This window comes from Littorina saxatilis, linkage group LG1, assembly GCF_037325665.1.
Source record: "Littorina saxatilis isolate snail1 linkage group LG1, US_GU_Lsax_2.0, whole genome shotgun sequence".
NCBI classification, from domain to species: domain Eukaryota; kingdom Metazoa; phylum Mollusca; class Gastropoda; order Littorinimorpha; family Littorinidae; genus Littorina; species Littorina saxatilis.
Genome location: NC_090245.1, coordinates 104,140,569 through 104,153,068, shown reverse-complemented (window position 1 = coordinate 104,153,068; position 12,500 = coordinate 104,140,569). Strand labels below are relative to the sequence as shown.

Below are 12,500 nucleotides of genomic sequence, written 5' to 3'. Positions count from 1 at the left end.
TACTCACACACACACACACACACACACACACACACACACACACACACACTAACGCTAACACGCAAACACACATACACACATACACACACACACATACACACACACATACACACTCATGCACGCACACACTTACGCACGCACACACACACACACACACACACACACACACACATATTCTTAGTCTATAAACAAGTAGGCTTACTATCACATACACTCACGTGTCCATGCGCTCGCCTTCACCTGTTTGGTTACTTTTCACTCAAAAAACAAGAATGGTATGTAACTGGAACGCTTAATTCATCACAAATATTATTAATACCTTCTGACGTCATTCAGGTCTGAAAGGCGTCATGCTGGCGGCCATGATGGCAGCTCTGATGTCATCACTGACGTCAGTGTTCAACAGCTCGGCCACCATTTTCACCATCGACATCTGGAAGCGAATGAGACCCAAATCAACGGAGGCGGAGATGCTGCTCGTTGGAAGGTGAAGCAGATGGTGAAGGGGAAGAGAAATGTCAATGACATATGACGAGAAATGTCAATGACATATGACGAGAAATGTCAATGACATATGACGAGAAATACAAAAGCAGACTGACTGCCAACGTTCCAAAATTCAGAATCAAAAAACAAGAATGGTGGGTTATTGGAACGTTTCATGTATGACAAAACAAAACGTTATATTTACAGAACGTCGACCCAGTGGTCTTTTCAGTAGACTGACAGACAAACACTTCATATACAGATATAATGAACTTCTCTCACAATTGTCGACGAAACTCGCTTGTAAGATAAATTAAACGTTCCCATAACCAACCATGTTCTTATTTTTGTTTTTTGACATAATATTAACGAGGTCAGAGGGGGAATTGTCCCCTGGAGTAAAACAAAAGTGGTAGTGGAAGTGGTAAAGACATATTGTGGTCATCCTGAAAATATGTTAACAATATGGATTTTTCGGGTGGCGGGGAGGGGGGGGGAAGGGGAGAGGATCTATTAGTATTTTCCGTGGGAGTGGGGAGATGATTATGGCTAACCGGCGATGAAAACAGTAGTCATTTGATTTTGCTGTTGTGTCAACGGTGATTGATTGATTGATGGGTGGATGGATGGATGGATGGATGGATGGATGGATGGATGGATGGATGAATTAATTGATTGATTAATTGATTGAATGATTGGATTCGCAGAGTGTTCGTGCTGTCACTGATCGCGGTGAGTATCGTGTGGGTACCAGTGCTACAGCTGTCTCAAGGGGGACAACTCTTCAACTACATCCAGGCGGTGACGGGCTACTTCGCTCCCCCTATTCTGGCGCTCTTCTTGTTGGCAGTGTTGTGGAAAAGAACCAATGAGCAGGTCAGTCCCACAGAAACGATGAATTCGAGTTATCGTCCGTCTTGTGTACGCCATCTTGTTGGAAATACAGATGGTTGAAACAACATTCTATTCATAAACACACACATGATAACACAACATGCTTACTAAGGAGCGCCACCAGTCTAAACTTATTGTAAGTGCTCATCTAAACATACCTGTTACATGATTTCATGGCGGGATATGCTTAAACAATGATGGCGACAGATCTTGAAAACCCGAAAATTGATGTGATTTAGAAACAAGATGCACACAAGTAGGAGAACAGGAATGAACAATTGTGACATACGCAACAGACAAAAAGGGAGCTGTGAATAAAAGAAATCAACAAAAACAAAACAAGAGAAAAACAATGAAGGAAACTTAATTTCCACATCGAGCATCATAGATCTCGAATTACTTTCACACGGGATAATACCATTCTTTCGCCAAGATAAATGACGAGAAAATCTGCAACCTGGATGCATTGTGTGCGGAATAGGATTTCTTTTTCTTTTTTGAAATAATTCAGCAGAATAACACAGGTGCCGCTTATGAAATTAATTATTTAACAGATATAAGGGGAGGGAGGGGGCGGCGACCTGAAAACATTCTGTCTGCTCGTCCAATGGAAGCTTTTTTTTCATCCTCGAACGACCGCCGTTCAGTGTTATTTGCATATTGTTCTTTTCAATAAAAGAAAGTATAGAAACGTGTTTTATCATGAGCTGTATTCAGTTTTTGTTAAAGCCTTCTTGACAGTCAAGTGAACATTTGCAACTGGTCATTGAGATTTGAATGATTTTCACGGAACTCTTCAACCGCGCAGGTAGTCTGGCAGAGTGATTAGGGCTCGATCAAACACCGTTTTTCTTTGAAAATCTGAAGAAAGGAGGAATAAATTGGTTATACACCTCGTCTCAGTGAATATTATAAAAGCTCGCTGATACTCGCATTTTTCATGATCCGCAAACTTCGACCATTATTTTCCTGAGACTCGACATGTAACCTCTACTTATCCTTATCTTATTTTTATCTTTAATGAATCTGTTTGCTCATCTTGTTTGTTGCAGGGTGCGTTCTGGGGGTTGATGATTGGTCTGTTCGTGGGGCTGATACGGATGGGGCTGGACTTCGGGTACGGGTCCCCCGCGTGTGGGGAGGAGGACACCCGTCCCTCCATCATCGCCAAGGTTCACTTCCTCCACTTCACCATCCTCCTCTTCGTCATCACTCTCCTCGCCACCGTCATCATCTCACACATCACGCCGCCCATTGACGACAAACATGTGAGATGACTGTTGACATGTGTGGGGCCGAGAGGGGAGAGGGGGGGGGGGGGGGAGGAAATGACAAGGACAATTTCGATAATTCTTTATTTTTGGACGAAAATGAGCATAGATATGCTCTTTTTATATTTAGTCAAGTTTTGACTAAATATTTTAACATCGAGGGGGAATCGAAACGAGGGTCGTGGTGTATGTGCGTGTGTGCGTGCGTGTGTGCGTGTGTGTGTGTGTGTGTAGAGCGATTCAGACTAAACTACTGGACCGATCTTTATGAAATTTGACATGAGAGTTCCTGGGTATGAAATCCCCGAACATTTTTTCCATTTTTTTTATAAATGTCTTTGATGACGTCATATCCGGCTTTTCGTGAAAGTTGAGGCGGCACTGTCACGCCCTCATTTTTCAACCAAATTGGTTCAAATTTTGATCAAGTACTCTTCGACGAAGCCCGGACTTCGGTATTGCATTTCAGCGTGGTGGCTTAAAAATTAATTAATGACTTTGGTCATTAAAAATCGAAAAATTGTAAAAAAAAAAAAAAAAAATTTCTAAAACGATCCAAATTTACGTTTATCTTATTCTCCATCATTTGCTGATTCCAAAAACATATAAATATGTTATATTCGGATTAAAACCAAGCTCTGAAAATTAAATATATAAACATTATTATCAAAATTAAATTGTCCAAATCAATTTAAAAACACTTTCATCTTATTCCTTGTCGGTTCCTGATTCCAAAAACATATAGATATGATATGTTTGGATTAAAAACACGCTCAGAAAGTTAAAACAAAGAGAGGTACAGAAAAGCGTGCTATCCTTCTTAGCGCAACTACTACCCCGCTCTTCTTGTCAATTTCACTGCCTTTGCCATGAGCGGTGGCCTGACGATGCTACGAGTAAAATGGCATTGCGTTCAGTTTCATTCTGTGAGTTCGACAGCTACTTGACTAAATATTGTATTTTCGCCTTACGCGACTTGTTTATTTTGCATCTGGCCCTCGCCCACTCATAAGATGGAGGAGGAAGAAGATGAAGGGATGGAGGGAGGGGGAAGATTGATGTGGGAAGGGGGTTGGCGGGGAAGAGAGGGAGGGGAGAGATCTAGCGGAAATGCAATCATGTCAGACGAAAAGAGCAAGAGGGTGTGAGGGGGTGGGGGGTGGGGTTAGTAGAAAGAGACGAAGAAGAAGAGAGGGAGGGGGAACGGCAAACATTTATGATGAAGAGAGAGGAAGAGGGGACACATTGAGAAGAAGAGGAGAGAGAGAGACGATACGGAGGGGGGAGGGGGGGGGGGGGCAAACACGCGAGATGAAGAGAGGGGAAGATGGATAGATTGATGAGGGCGGAGATGAGGGAAGAGAGAGGGAGAGAGAAGAGTGAGGAGGGGGTGGGCGGGGTTGTATTGGAAGCGGAGAAAACATGTTCAGTGAGAAGAGTGGATGACAGAATAGCGGACAAGTAAAAAGTGAGAAATAGAGAGAGGGAGGCAGAGAGAGGCAGAGAAAGAGAGAGAGAGAGAGAGAGAGAGAGAGAGAGAGAGAGAGAGAGAGAGTATGTGTGTGTCTGTGTGTGTGTGTGTGTGAGAGAGACAAACAGACCCTATAAACCTAAACCCAAAAAGGTCGCGGAGAGAATGACGTAATAATCATGACGTGTTTGCTGCAGCTTGTGCGACTGACGTGGTACACACGTCACAGCGAAGAGGAACGGGAGGAGTTTCCAGATGAAAAAGTGCGTCACGAGAAAGTCAAAGAGATGATTGAAAAGAAACACTCAGAGGAGCAGGGAGGTGAGGCTCTATGCACCACAACCACCACCACACCACCCACCACGCTATTTTCTTAACATTTACCTAATCATGTTTGTGCCAGCTGTACAGCATACAAATACAGGACAGCAAGAGATAAAGAGACATTTTTAACATACAGCTGTCACAGGTAAACTACAACACATACCGACATGTATACGAAGTGGGACTCTTTCCGACGTTTACTGCTTGGTTATTCGGTTGCTTGCATGCTGGCTGGCTTTCTTGCTTCCTTGGCTGATGGATTGATGGGTGGATGGGTTGGTTAGTAGGTTAAATGCATTTTGCCATCATCGTGTTGTTTTCTATAGTGTGAATATAATTGTCTTTCTCCTCCGATTCACACGTGTTTCGAAACACGTCCCTTACCAAACTCGGTCGAGCAGACTTTTGTTTTCTTTTTGTTTTTTTAATTGTTGAGATGTCTTATAGTGTGTGTTTTTTTTTTCTTTCTTTCTTTCTTTCTTTCTTTCTTTCTGTCTTTCTTTCCTTCATTCTGTCTTTCTTTCTTTCTTTCTTTCTTTTCTTTCTTTCTTTCTTTCTGTCTGTCTGTCTGGCTGGCTCTTTTGGTGTCTGGTTGGCTGTCTCTCTGGCTGGCTGGCTGTCTGTCTGGTTGGCTGTCTCTTTGGCTGGCTGTCTATCTGGTTGGCTGTCTCTCTGGCTGGCTGTCTATCTGGTTGGCTGTCTCTCTGGCTGGCTGTCTGTCTGCCTGCTTGGCTGTCTGTCTGGCTGGCTGTCTGTCTGGTTGGCTGTCTCTGGCTGGCTGTCTGTCTGGTTGGCTGTCTCTCTGGCTGGCTGTCTGTCTGGTTGGCTGTCTCTGGCTGGCTGTCTGTCTGGTTGGCTGTCCAGACCTGTTTACCCTTACGATTTTGGCGTAATTTATTACGATTTTCTGCAAAAAATACGCCATTCCGCTATCCGTGTCAAGACTACGATTTTCATAAATTAAAAAAATGTAAAAAAAAATAAAAAAATAAAAAAATATTTTTTTATCAATTCACATGTTTGGCATTGTTTTTTTCAATGGCAAAATGGGGTGAAAAAGCACAGGACTGACCAGAGATCATGTCTGTCTGATGAGACGCTGGAGAGCCTTATTCTAGTGGTGAAGTCTCGCCCTCACTCATTCGGCAAGCGCAAGTACAGTAGAAAAGCGCTTGACACACTGAAAAAGGCCTACTACGAGCAAAAGAAAAAGAATCAGTGATGCATGTGCTTTTGATGTGATCTTCTTTGAAATTATGATGACTACAAAAACTGACTGATGTGTTTTGTTTGTGAATGATGGATATATATATGTGCATGATTGCGTTTCGCAGACACAGTTGTCATGTGCGTTGTAATTGGCGACGAATGCTGGATGATTACTATTTTTGTGCCAGGATTACTATTTTGGGGGCTGAGCATTACTCCAAAACACTTATGGGGGTAAACAGGTCTGGCTGTCTGTCTGGCTGGCTGTCTGTCTGGTTGGCTGTCTCTCTGGCTGGCTGTCTGTCTGGTTGGCTGTCTCTCTGGCTGGCTGTCTGTCTGGTTGGCTGTCTCTCTGGCTGGCTGTTTGGTTGGCTGTCTCTCTGGCTGGCTGTCTGTCTGGTTGGCTGTCTCTGGCTGGCTGTCTGTCTGGTTGGCTGTCTCTCTGGCTGGCTGTCTGTCTGGTTGGCTGTCTCTCTGGCTGGCTGTCTGTCTGGTTGGCTGTCTCTCTGGCTGGCTGGCTGTCTGGCTGGCTGTCTGTCTGGCTGGCTGTCTGTCTGGTTGGCTGTCTCTCTGGCTGGCTGTCTGTCTGGTTGGCTGTCTCTCTGGCTGGCTGGCTGTCTGGTTGGCTGTCTCTCTGGCTGGCTGTCTGTCTGGTTGGCTGTCTCTCTGGCTGGCTGTCTCTCTGGCTGGCTGTCTGGTTGGCTGTCTCTCTGGCTGGCTGTCTGGTTCGCTGTCTCTCTGGCTGGCTGTCTGTCTGGTTGGCTGTCTCTCTGGCTGGCTGTCTGTCTGGTTGGCTGTCTCTCTGGCTGGCTGGCTGGCTGTCTGGTTGGCTGTCTCTCTGGCTGGCTGTCTGTCTGGTTGGCTGTCTCTCTGGCTGGCTGTCTGTCTGGTTGGCTGTCTCTCTGGCTGGCTGTCTCTCTGGCTGGCTGTCTGGTTGGCTGTCTCTCTGGCTGGCTGTCTGGTTCGCTGTCTCTCTGGCTGGCTGTCTGTCTGGTTGGCTGTCTCTCTGGCTGGCTGTCTGTCTGGTTGGCTGTCTCTCTGGCTGGCTGTCTGGTTGGTTGGCTGTCTGGCTGGCTGTCTGGTTGGTTGGCTGTCTGTCTGGTTGGCTGGCTCTCTGGCTGGTTGTCTGTCTGGTTGGCTGGCTCTCTGGCTGGCTGTCTGTCTTTCTTTATATCTTGTTTCTTGTGTCGGTTTTTCTTCTTTCGTTCTTTCTTTCATTCATTCTTTCTTTCTTTCTTACGTGACGAACTTTTGAATTCTTTCCACAGCAAAGAAAGAAGTACCAAAATGGAAGCACTACCTGCAGATGCTGTGTGGCTACGAACCACCCACTGTCGTCGACGTGTCCGAGGAGGAAGCACGTGACCAGCAGAAACTGATGACGTCAGTACGAGAGCACAAAAAATGGAAGCAGTTCGTCAACCTCAATGCTGTGATCTTGATGATTTTCGGGGCTTTCCTGTGGGGGTTCTTTGGCTAGTGCGCGCTTGACAGCAAAATTGCCCGCTGGTACTATGTCTTTGTTGGAATGTTATTATCATGGGCCGCTTAAATGTCATACGATATAAGACATAAGATGATTTATTGTCCATACAATAACACAATGGTTGTAAAAGTGTGTTTCGTCTGCTCTTAAAGAACACATTTGGTCAGAAAATGAAAACATCCGAAGTACCCCGGACATCGCGCGCTCGTGCACACACACACACCCACACACACACCCACACACACACACACACACACACACAGACACAGACACACACACACATACACACACTCATACACAGACACACACAGACACACACACACACACACACACGCGTGCACCTATACACAGACAGACACACACACACGCACACACAAACACACACACACGCACGCCCGCACGCACTGCACGCACGCACTGGCTGCTTTATCAACAACAACAACAACAATAACAACAACAACGTAAATCATCTAAAGGAAGGAGATACTGACTGGATTAAAGAAAAATAAATGCTGAAACATTCTGGAATGGTGTAATGTTGACGGAAAACATTTTGTTTTCAGTACTATTTTATGTCTTTTTCATAAGTGTGAAGACAATAACAAGTGTCTTCAAAATAAAGACAGTTGGAATGACTGCGTACTCAAATGAAACTTATTTTGTTAAAGAAGAAAACACGAATTTTGATATCCCTTACAAATTAATGCAATCTTTTTGATAGTTTTATTCAACCTTGTCTCAACGGTTGTGTGGCCTTAGCAGGTTTGCGTCTGATTTATTTTTCGCAAACTTTATAACCCCGCCCCCCCCCCCCCCCCCCCCCCTCTCTCTCTCTCTCTCTCTGTCTCTCTGTGTGGCTGTCTGCCTCTTTCTCTCTCTTTCTCTCTCTCTCTCTCATGTTCTCTCTCTGTCTATCTTTCTCTGTCTCTCTCTCTTTCTCTCTCTCTCTCTATTCTGGTAGTGTCCTGTGGAATTCTCTCCCAAAATTTGTGAGAGTCCCAATGAGTCTCAATACTTTTAAAAAACACCTTTCACTGTATTTAATGTTAAATTACGAAAAATCACAGTGATGGAAGACTTCGTTTGGTTATAATTATTTTCATTTGTCCAAAGCATCAGTGTTCATTATATCCACACAAAAACACTCAAAGCTTTAATAACACATTTACTCATGCATGTGTATTCAGCATTGTTTTCACTACGTTACATATACGACGCTTTATATTTGTGTATAATATGTGTAACCGTGTGCCGAAACACTACGATCACCTCGGGAAGTGAAGTGCAATCAAACAGGATTGAAAATGTTAGGGCTAATTTCTTAGCCCTATAAAAACTTATGCTAACCCGAAGGTTTCCATGAACAACAGACAATCGGAAACCACCAGACCCTATCACAAACAGAATTCTACAATACACCGGTGTTGACTTTTAAAGGCCAACAACTCGGGTGCAGAGTCTGCTGTGAAAGGAGCGGTAGCCTCCCCTGTCACAATCGCCCCCGTTTGAAATGAACTTCGTCCCGAAGTTCCGAACCGGGGGACCACTGTCCATCCCAAGTTCGCAGAATGGGAACAGCACGAAAATGTTCAGTGGTCATATTATGCCATTACCTGAACATATCATGCCGAGTCCCATCCCTGCTCGCAAGCGCCAGATGTAACCGTGTGCCGAAACACTACGATCACCTCGGGAAGCGAAGTGCAATCAAACAGGATTGAAAATGTTAGGGCTAATTTCTTAGCCCTATAAAAACTGTTATGCAAACCCGAAGGTTTCCATGAACAACAGACAATCGGAAACCACCAGACCCTATCACAAACAGAATTCTACAATACACCGGTGTTGACTTTTAAAGGCCAACAACTCGGGTGCAGAGTCTGCTGTGAAAGGAGCGGTAGCCTCCCCTGTCACATATGTAATGTGTAAATATTCATATGTTGTTGTTTTTCTCTACATTTTTTTCTACGTTAATATCCGTGTAAATATGTGATTAGATTAGTCCCCTCTCTGGGCGGGGATATAGCTCAGTTGGTAGAGCGCTGGATTTGTATTCAGTTGGCCGCTGTCAGCGCGAGTTCGATCCCAGGTTCGGCGGAAATTTATTTCACAGAGTCAACTTTGTGTGCAGACTCTCTTCGGTGTCCGAACCACCCCCCGTGTATACTACATTGGGTGTGCACGTTAAAGATCCCACGATTGACAAAAGGGTCTTTACTGGCAAAATTGCTTAGGCACAGTTAATAATTGTCTACCATACCCGTGTGACTTGGAATAAGGCCGTGAAAGGTAAATATGCGCCGACATGGCTGCAATCTACTGGCCGTATAAAATTTCATCTCACACGGCATCACTGCAGAGCGCCTAGAACTGTACCCACGGAATATGCGCGATATAAGCCTCATTGATTGATTGATTGATTGATTGGGCGAGGGCTGGTTCAAAAAAAGCTCGTCGTATTGCTTATGCCACAACCCTCGAAAAATAAAATTTGATTTGATTTGATTTGATCTCACATGAGTCTTCACCCTAAAAAGACCAAATACATGTTAACAACAACAAAAGAGAAAAAACATACGAAACAATCCTCATTCCATATTAATTGGTAACGACGCGATAGAGGAGGTAGGAGATCATAAAGTTTTGGGAGTAAATATCGATAATAATTTGTCTTGGGCCCATCATGTTCGGTCGGTATGTAAAACAATGTCGAGAAAAATATATCAGTTAAATAGAATGAAACACTTTCTAGATCAGCACTCAAGGTTATTATACTATAACGCATATATACAAACCATCACAGATTATTTTTCAACCATCTGGGACTCTGCCAGTGCTAATATTGTATAGTTTACATAGGCAAGCGCTGAAACTAATTTTACTGAAACAATCCAGTCTTGTATTTGATGATTATAAGAAGCTTAAGATTCTCCCATTAAAAGAAAGATTTAAATTAAATGAAGGCGTGCTCCTTCACAAAATACTTTCCGGCCGTGCACCACGAACTTTCGTTGCAAACTTTAAAGTCAAACCAAACCGAAAGTTTAACGTCCCAATTCCAAGGATATATCTCTTCAAATCGAGCTTAGCCTATTCTGGTAGCGTCCTGTGGAATTCTCTCCCGGAATTTGTGAGAGTCCCAATGAGTCTCAATACTTTCAAAAAACACATTTCACTGTATTTAATGTTAAATTACGAAAAATCACAGTGATGGAAGACTTCGTTTGGTTATATTTTCATTTGTCCAAAGCATCAGTGTTCATTATATCCACACAAAAACACTCAAAGCTTTAATAACACATTTACTCATGCATACAGTGTAGTCAGCATTGTTTTCACTACGTTACATATACGACGCTTTATATTTGTGTATAATATGTAATGTGTAAATATTCATATGTTGTTGTTTTTCTCTACATTTTTTTCTACGTTAATATCCGTGTCAATATGTGATTAGATTAGTCCCCTCTCTGGGCGAGGGCTGGTTGAAAAAAAAGCTCGTTGCCACAACCCTCGAAAAATAAAATTTGATTTGATTTGATTTTTATTTGATTTGATCTCTCTCTCTCTCTCTCTCTCTCTCTCTCTCTCTCTCTCTCTCTCTCTCTCTCTCTCTCTCTCTCTCTCTCTCTCTCTCTCTCTCTCTCTCTCTCTCTCTCTCTCTCTCTTTCTTTTTCGCACTTTAAAAAAAATATGCTGTTAAATAGTCATAGACTTGTTCAAAGTTTAGTGCATAATCAGATAATTATATTGTGTTATGCACAACACAGAGTGATGTATTTGTGTGTATTACTGGGCTGGCCGAACATTATTTGAGCGAGTAGACAAATTAATTAGTTTTTAGTTACAAACTCACAACTTTGTGTGTTGTTCTTCTGTTCAAGCCACTCTGCTGCACGATACTTTGAGTTGTGTGAAAGTGATACACAGGAATCTTACAGAAAAGAAATATTGCATTATCATGTAGATTATCCAACAGTTATGAGAATTATATGAAACTGTATCAATAAAATATTTGTAAAAGTATCTGAGTTTTTGTTCTCTCTCACCATCTGTGTGTGTGTGTGTGTGTGTGTGTGTGTGTCTCTCTCTCTCTCTCTCTCTCTCTCTCTCTCTCTCTCTCTCTCTCTCTCTCTTTCTCTCCCTCTCTCTCTCTCTCTCTCTCTCTCTCTCTCTCTCTCTCTCTCTCTCTCTCTCGCTTGACCTTTGCAGGCTGTATTCACAAACGAGCAAAACGAATGTATTGTTAAGACAAATCACAATAATATAGGATGTTTGGTGGCATGCTGGCAGACCAGCTTTTTTGTTGGTCCGAGGGGACCATCAAAAAAAGGCTGGTCTGCCATCGAGCCACCAAACATCGTTTTTGTCATCATTTTGGTTGTGGAACGTTACGTACAATCACCCACAGGGAGCCTGATTGTTAGAATGCAATTCCCAAAGCGCGTCAGAAGTTCAATCGATCGCGTCAGAATTGAAAATGTGTCCTCAAACGTAAACTTTACGTCACTTTTCTTCCAGTCATTCTTTAGCGTGTACCTATTCTTGTAAGTGTTTAAGTCTTTTCGTTGCACAATGTGTGTTCCACAGCTTAGTTGCAAAATGATCATGAGTCGTCGCGGTAATTTCCAACATGGATTGGGTCTTTGAGACTGAGAGTGAATGTTTACAGTCGTTGTCCTCAGAAACACGGACCCAAAGCCGCGATGGTTCCACACATCAAACAATCAGCTTGATTGGCTTTTACTTTGACAACCCACGTCTCACCTAAAGCTCAAAACTATTGGCAACTTGGATTTGTCGCATAATATGAATAGTACCCAGTACGTTAAGAATGTAAAATCGTGAAAATGATGACAATATTTATTATTTTGATCTAACCAGGCAAAGATCTACGCATTACAGAGACAGAACACTGTTGTGCAAACTAATTCGTTAGTAATCATCGACTCAAGTAATTGCTTTTTCTCCTGGTTGCTCTCTTCAGCGAGCTTGAAATCTGCATTCCCAATTCAAGTACCATACAAACTGTGTCTGTAGCGTTATCCCGCGCTCGCGGTCCCCCAAAACTAGTACGACTTGATCAATTGCAGGTGCCTGTGCAATGTACACTTACATGTATATTTAAGCAGACCTACGTTACATGCAACGACGAATTCAATGTACGTAGTGCCTTGTTCAGAACTATGATATTACTCTGTGTACTAAGTGTCTTGATTACCTTCAGTCTTCGTCGCAGCTTTATGTCAAATTCCTTGCTTTGCTCCGAAAGGTTTCCTTATATGGTTTGCGTGCATGGCAATGCCTAGAGCTAAGCTTATGGGACCTTGCGAAAAACCCGGAGAGTTATTAATAGAAA

At 43.1% G+C, this 12,500-nt stretch overlaps 1 protein-coding gene across 1 annotated transcript in view; it reads left to right on the top strand.

The window, feature by feature from the left end:
- Nucleotides 1-7,664, top strand: part of LOC138951062 (sodium/glucose cotransporter 4-like) — a 13,833-nt gene extending 6,169 nt beyond the window's left edge. Inside the window, exons 2-6 of the mRNA XM_070322736.1 lie at nt 337-487; nt 1,194-1,362; nt 2,433-2,648; nt 4,320-4,443; nt 6,924-7,664. Coding sequence (XP_070178837.1) covers nt 337-487; nt 1,194-1,362; nt 2,433-2,648; nt 4,320-4,443; nt 6,924-7,135 — 872 coding nt within the window. The 3' untranslated portion in view covers nt 7,136-7,664. The remainder of the gene's footprint in view (nt 1-336; nt 488-1,193; nt 1,363-2,432; nt 2,649-4,319; nt 4,444-6,923) is intronic.
- Nucleotides 7,665-12,500: the final 4,836 nt, after the last annotated feature.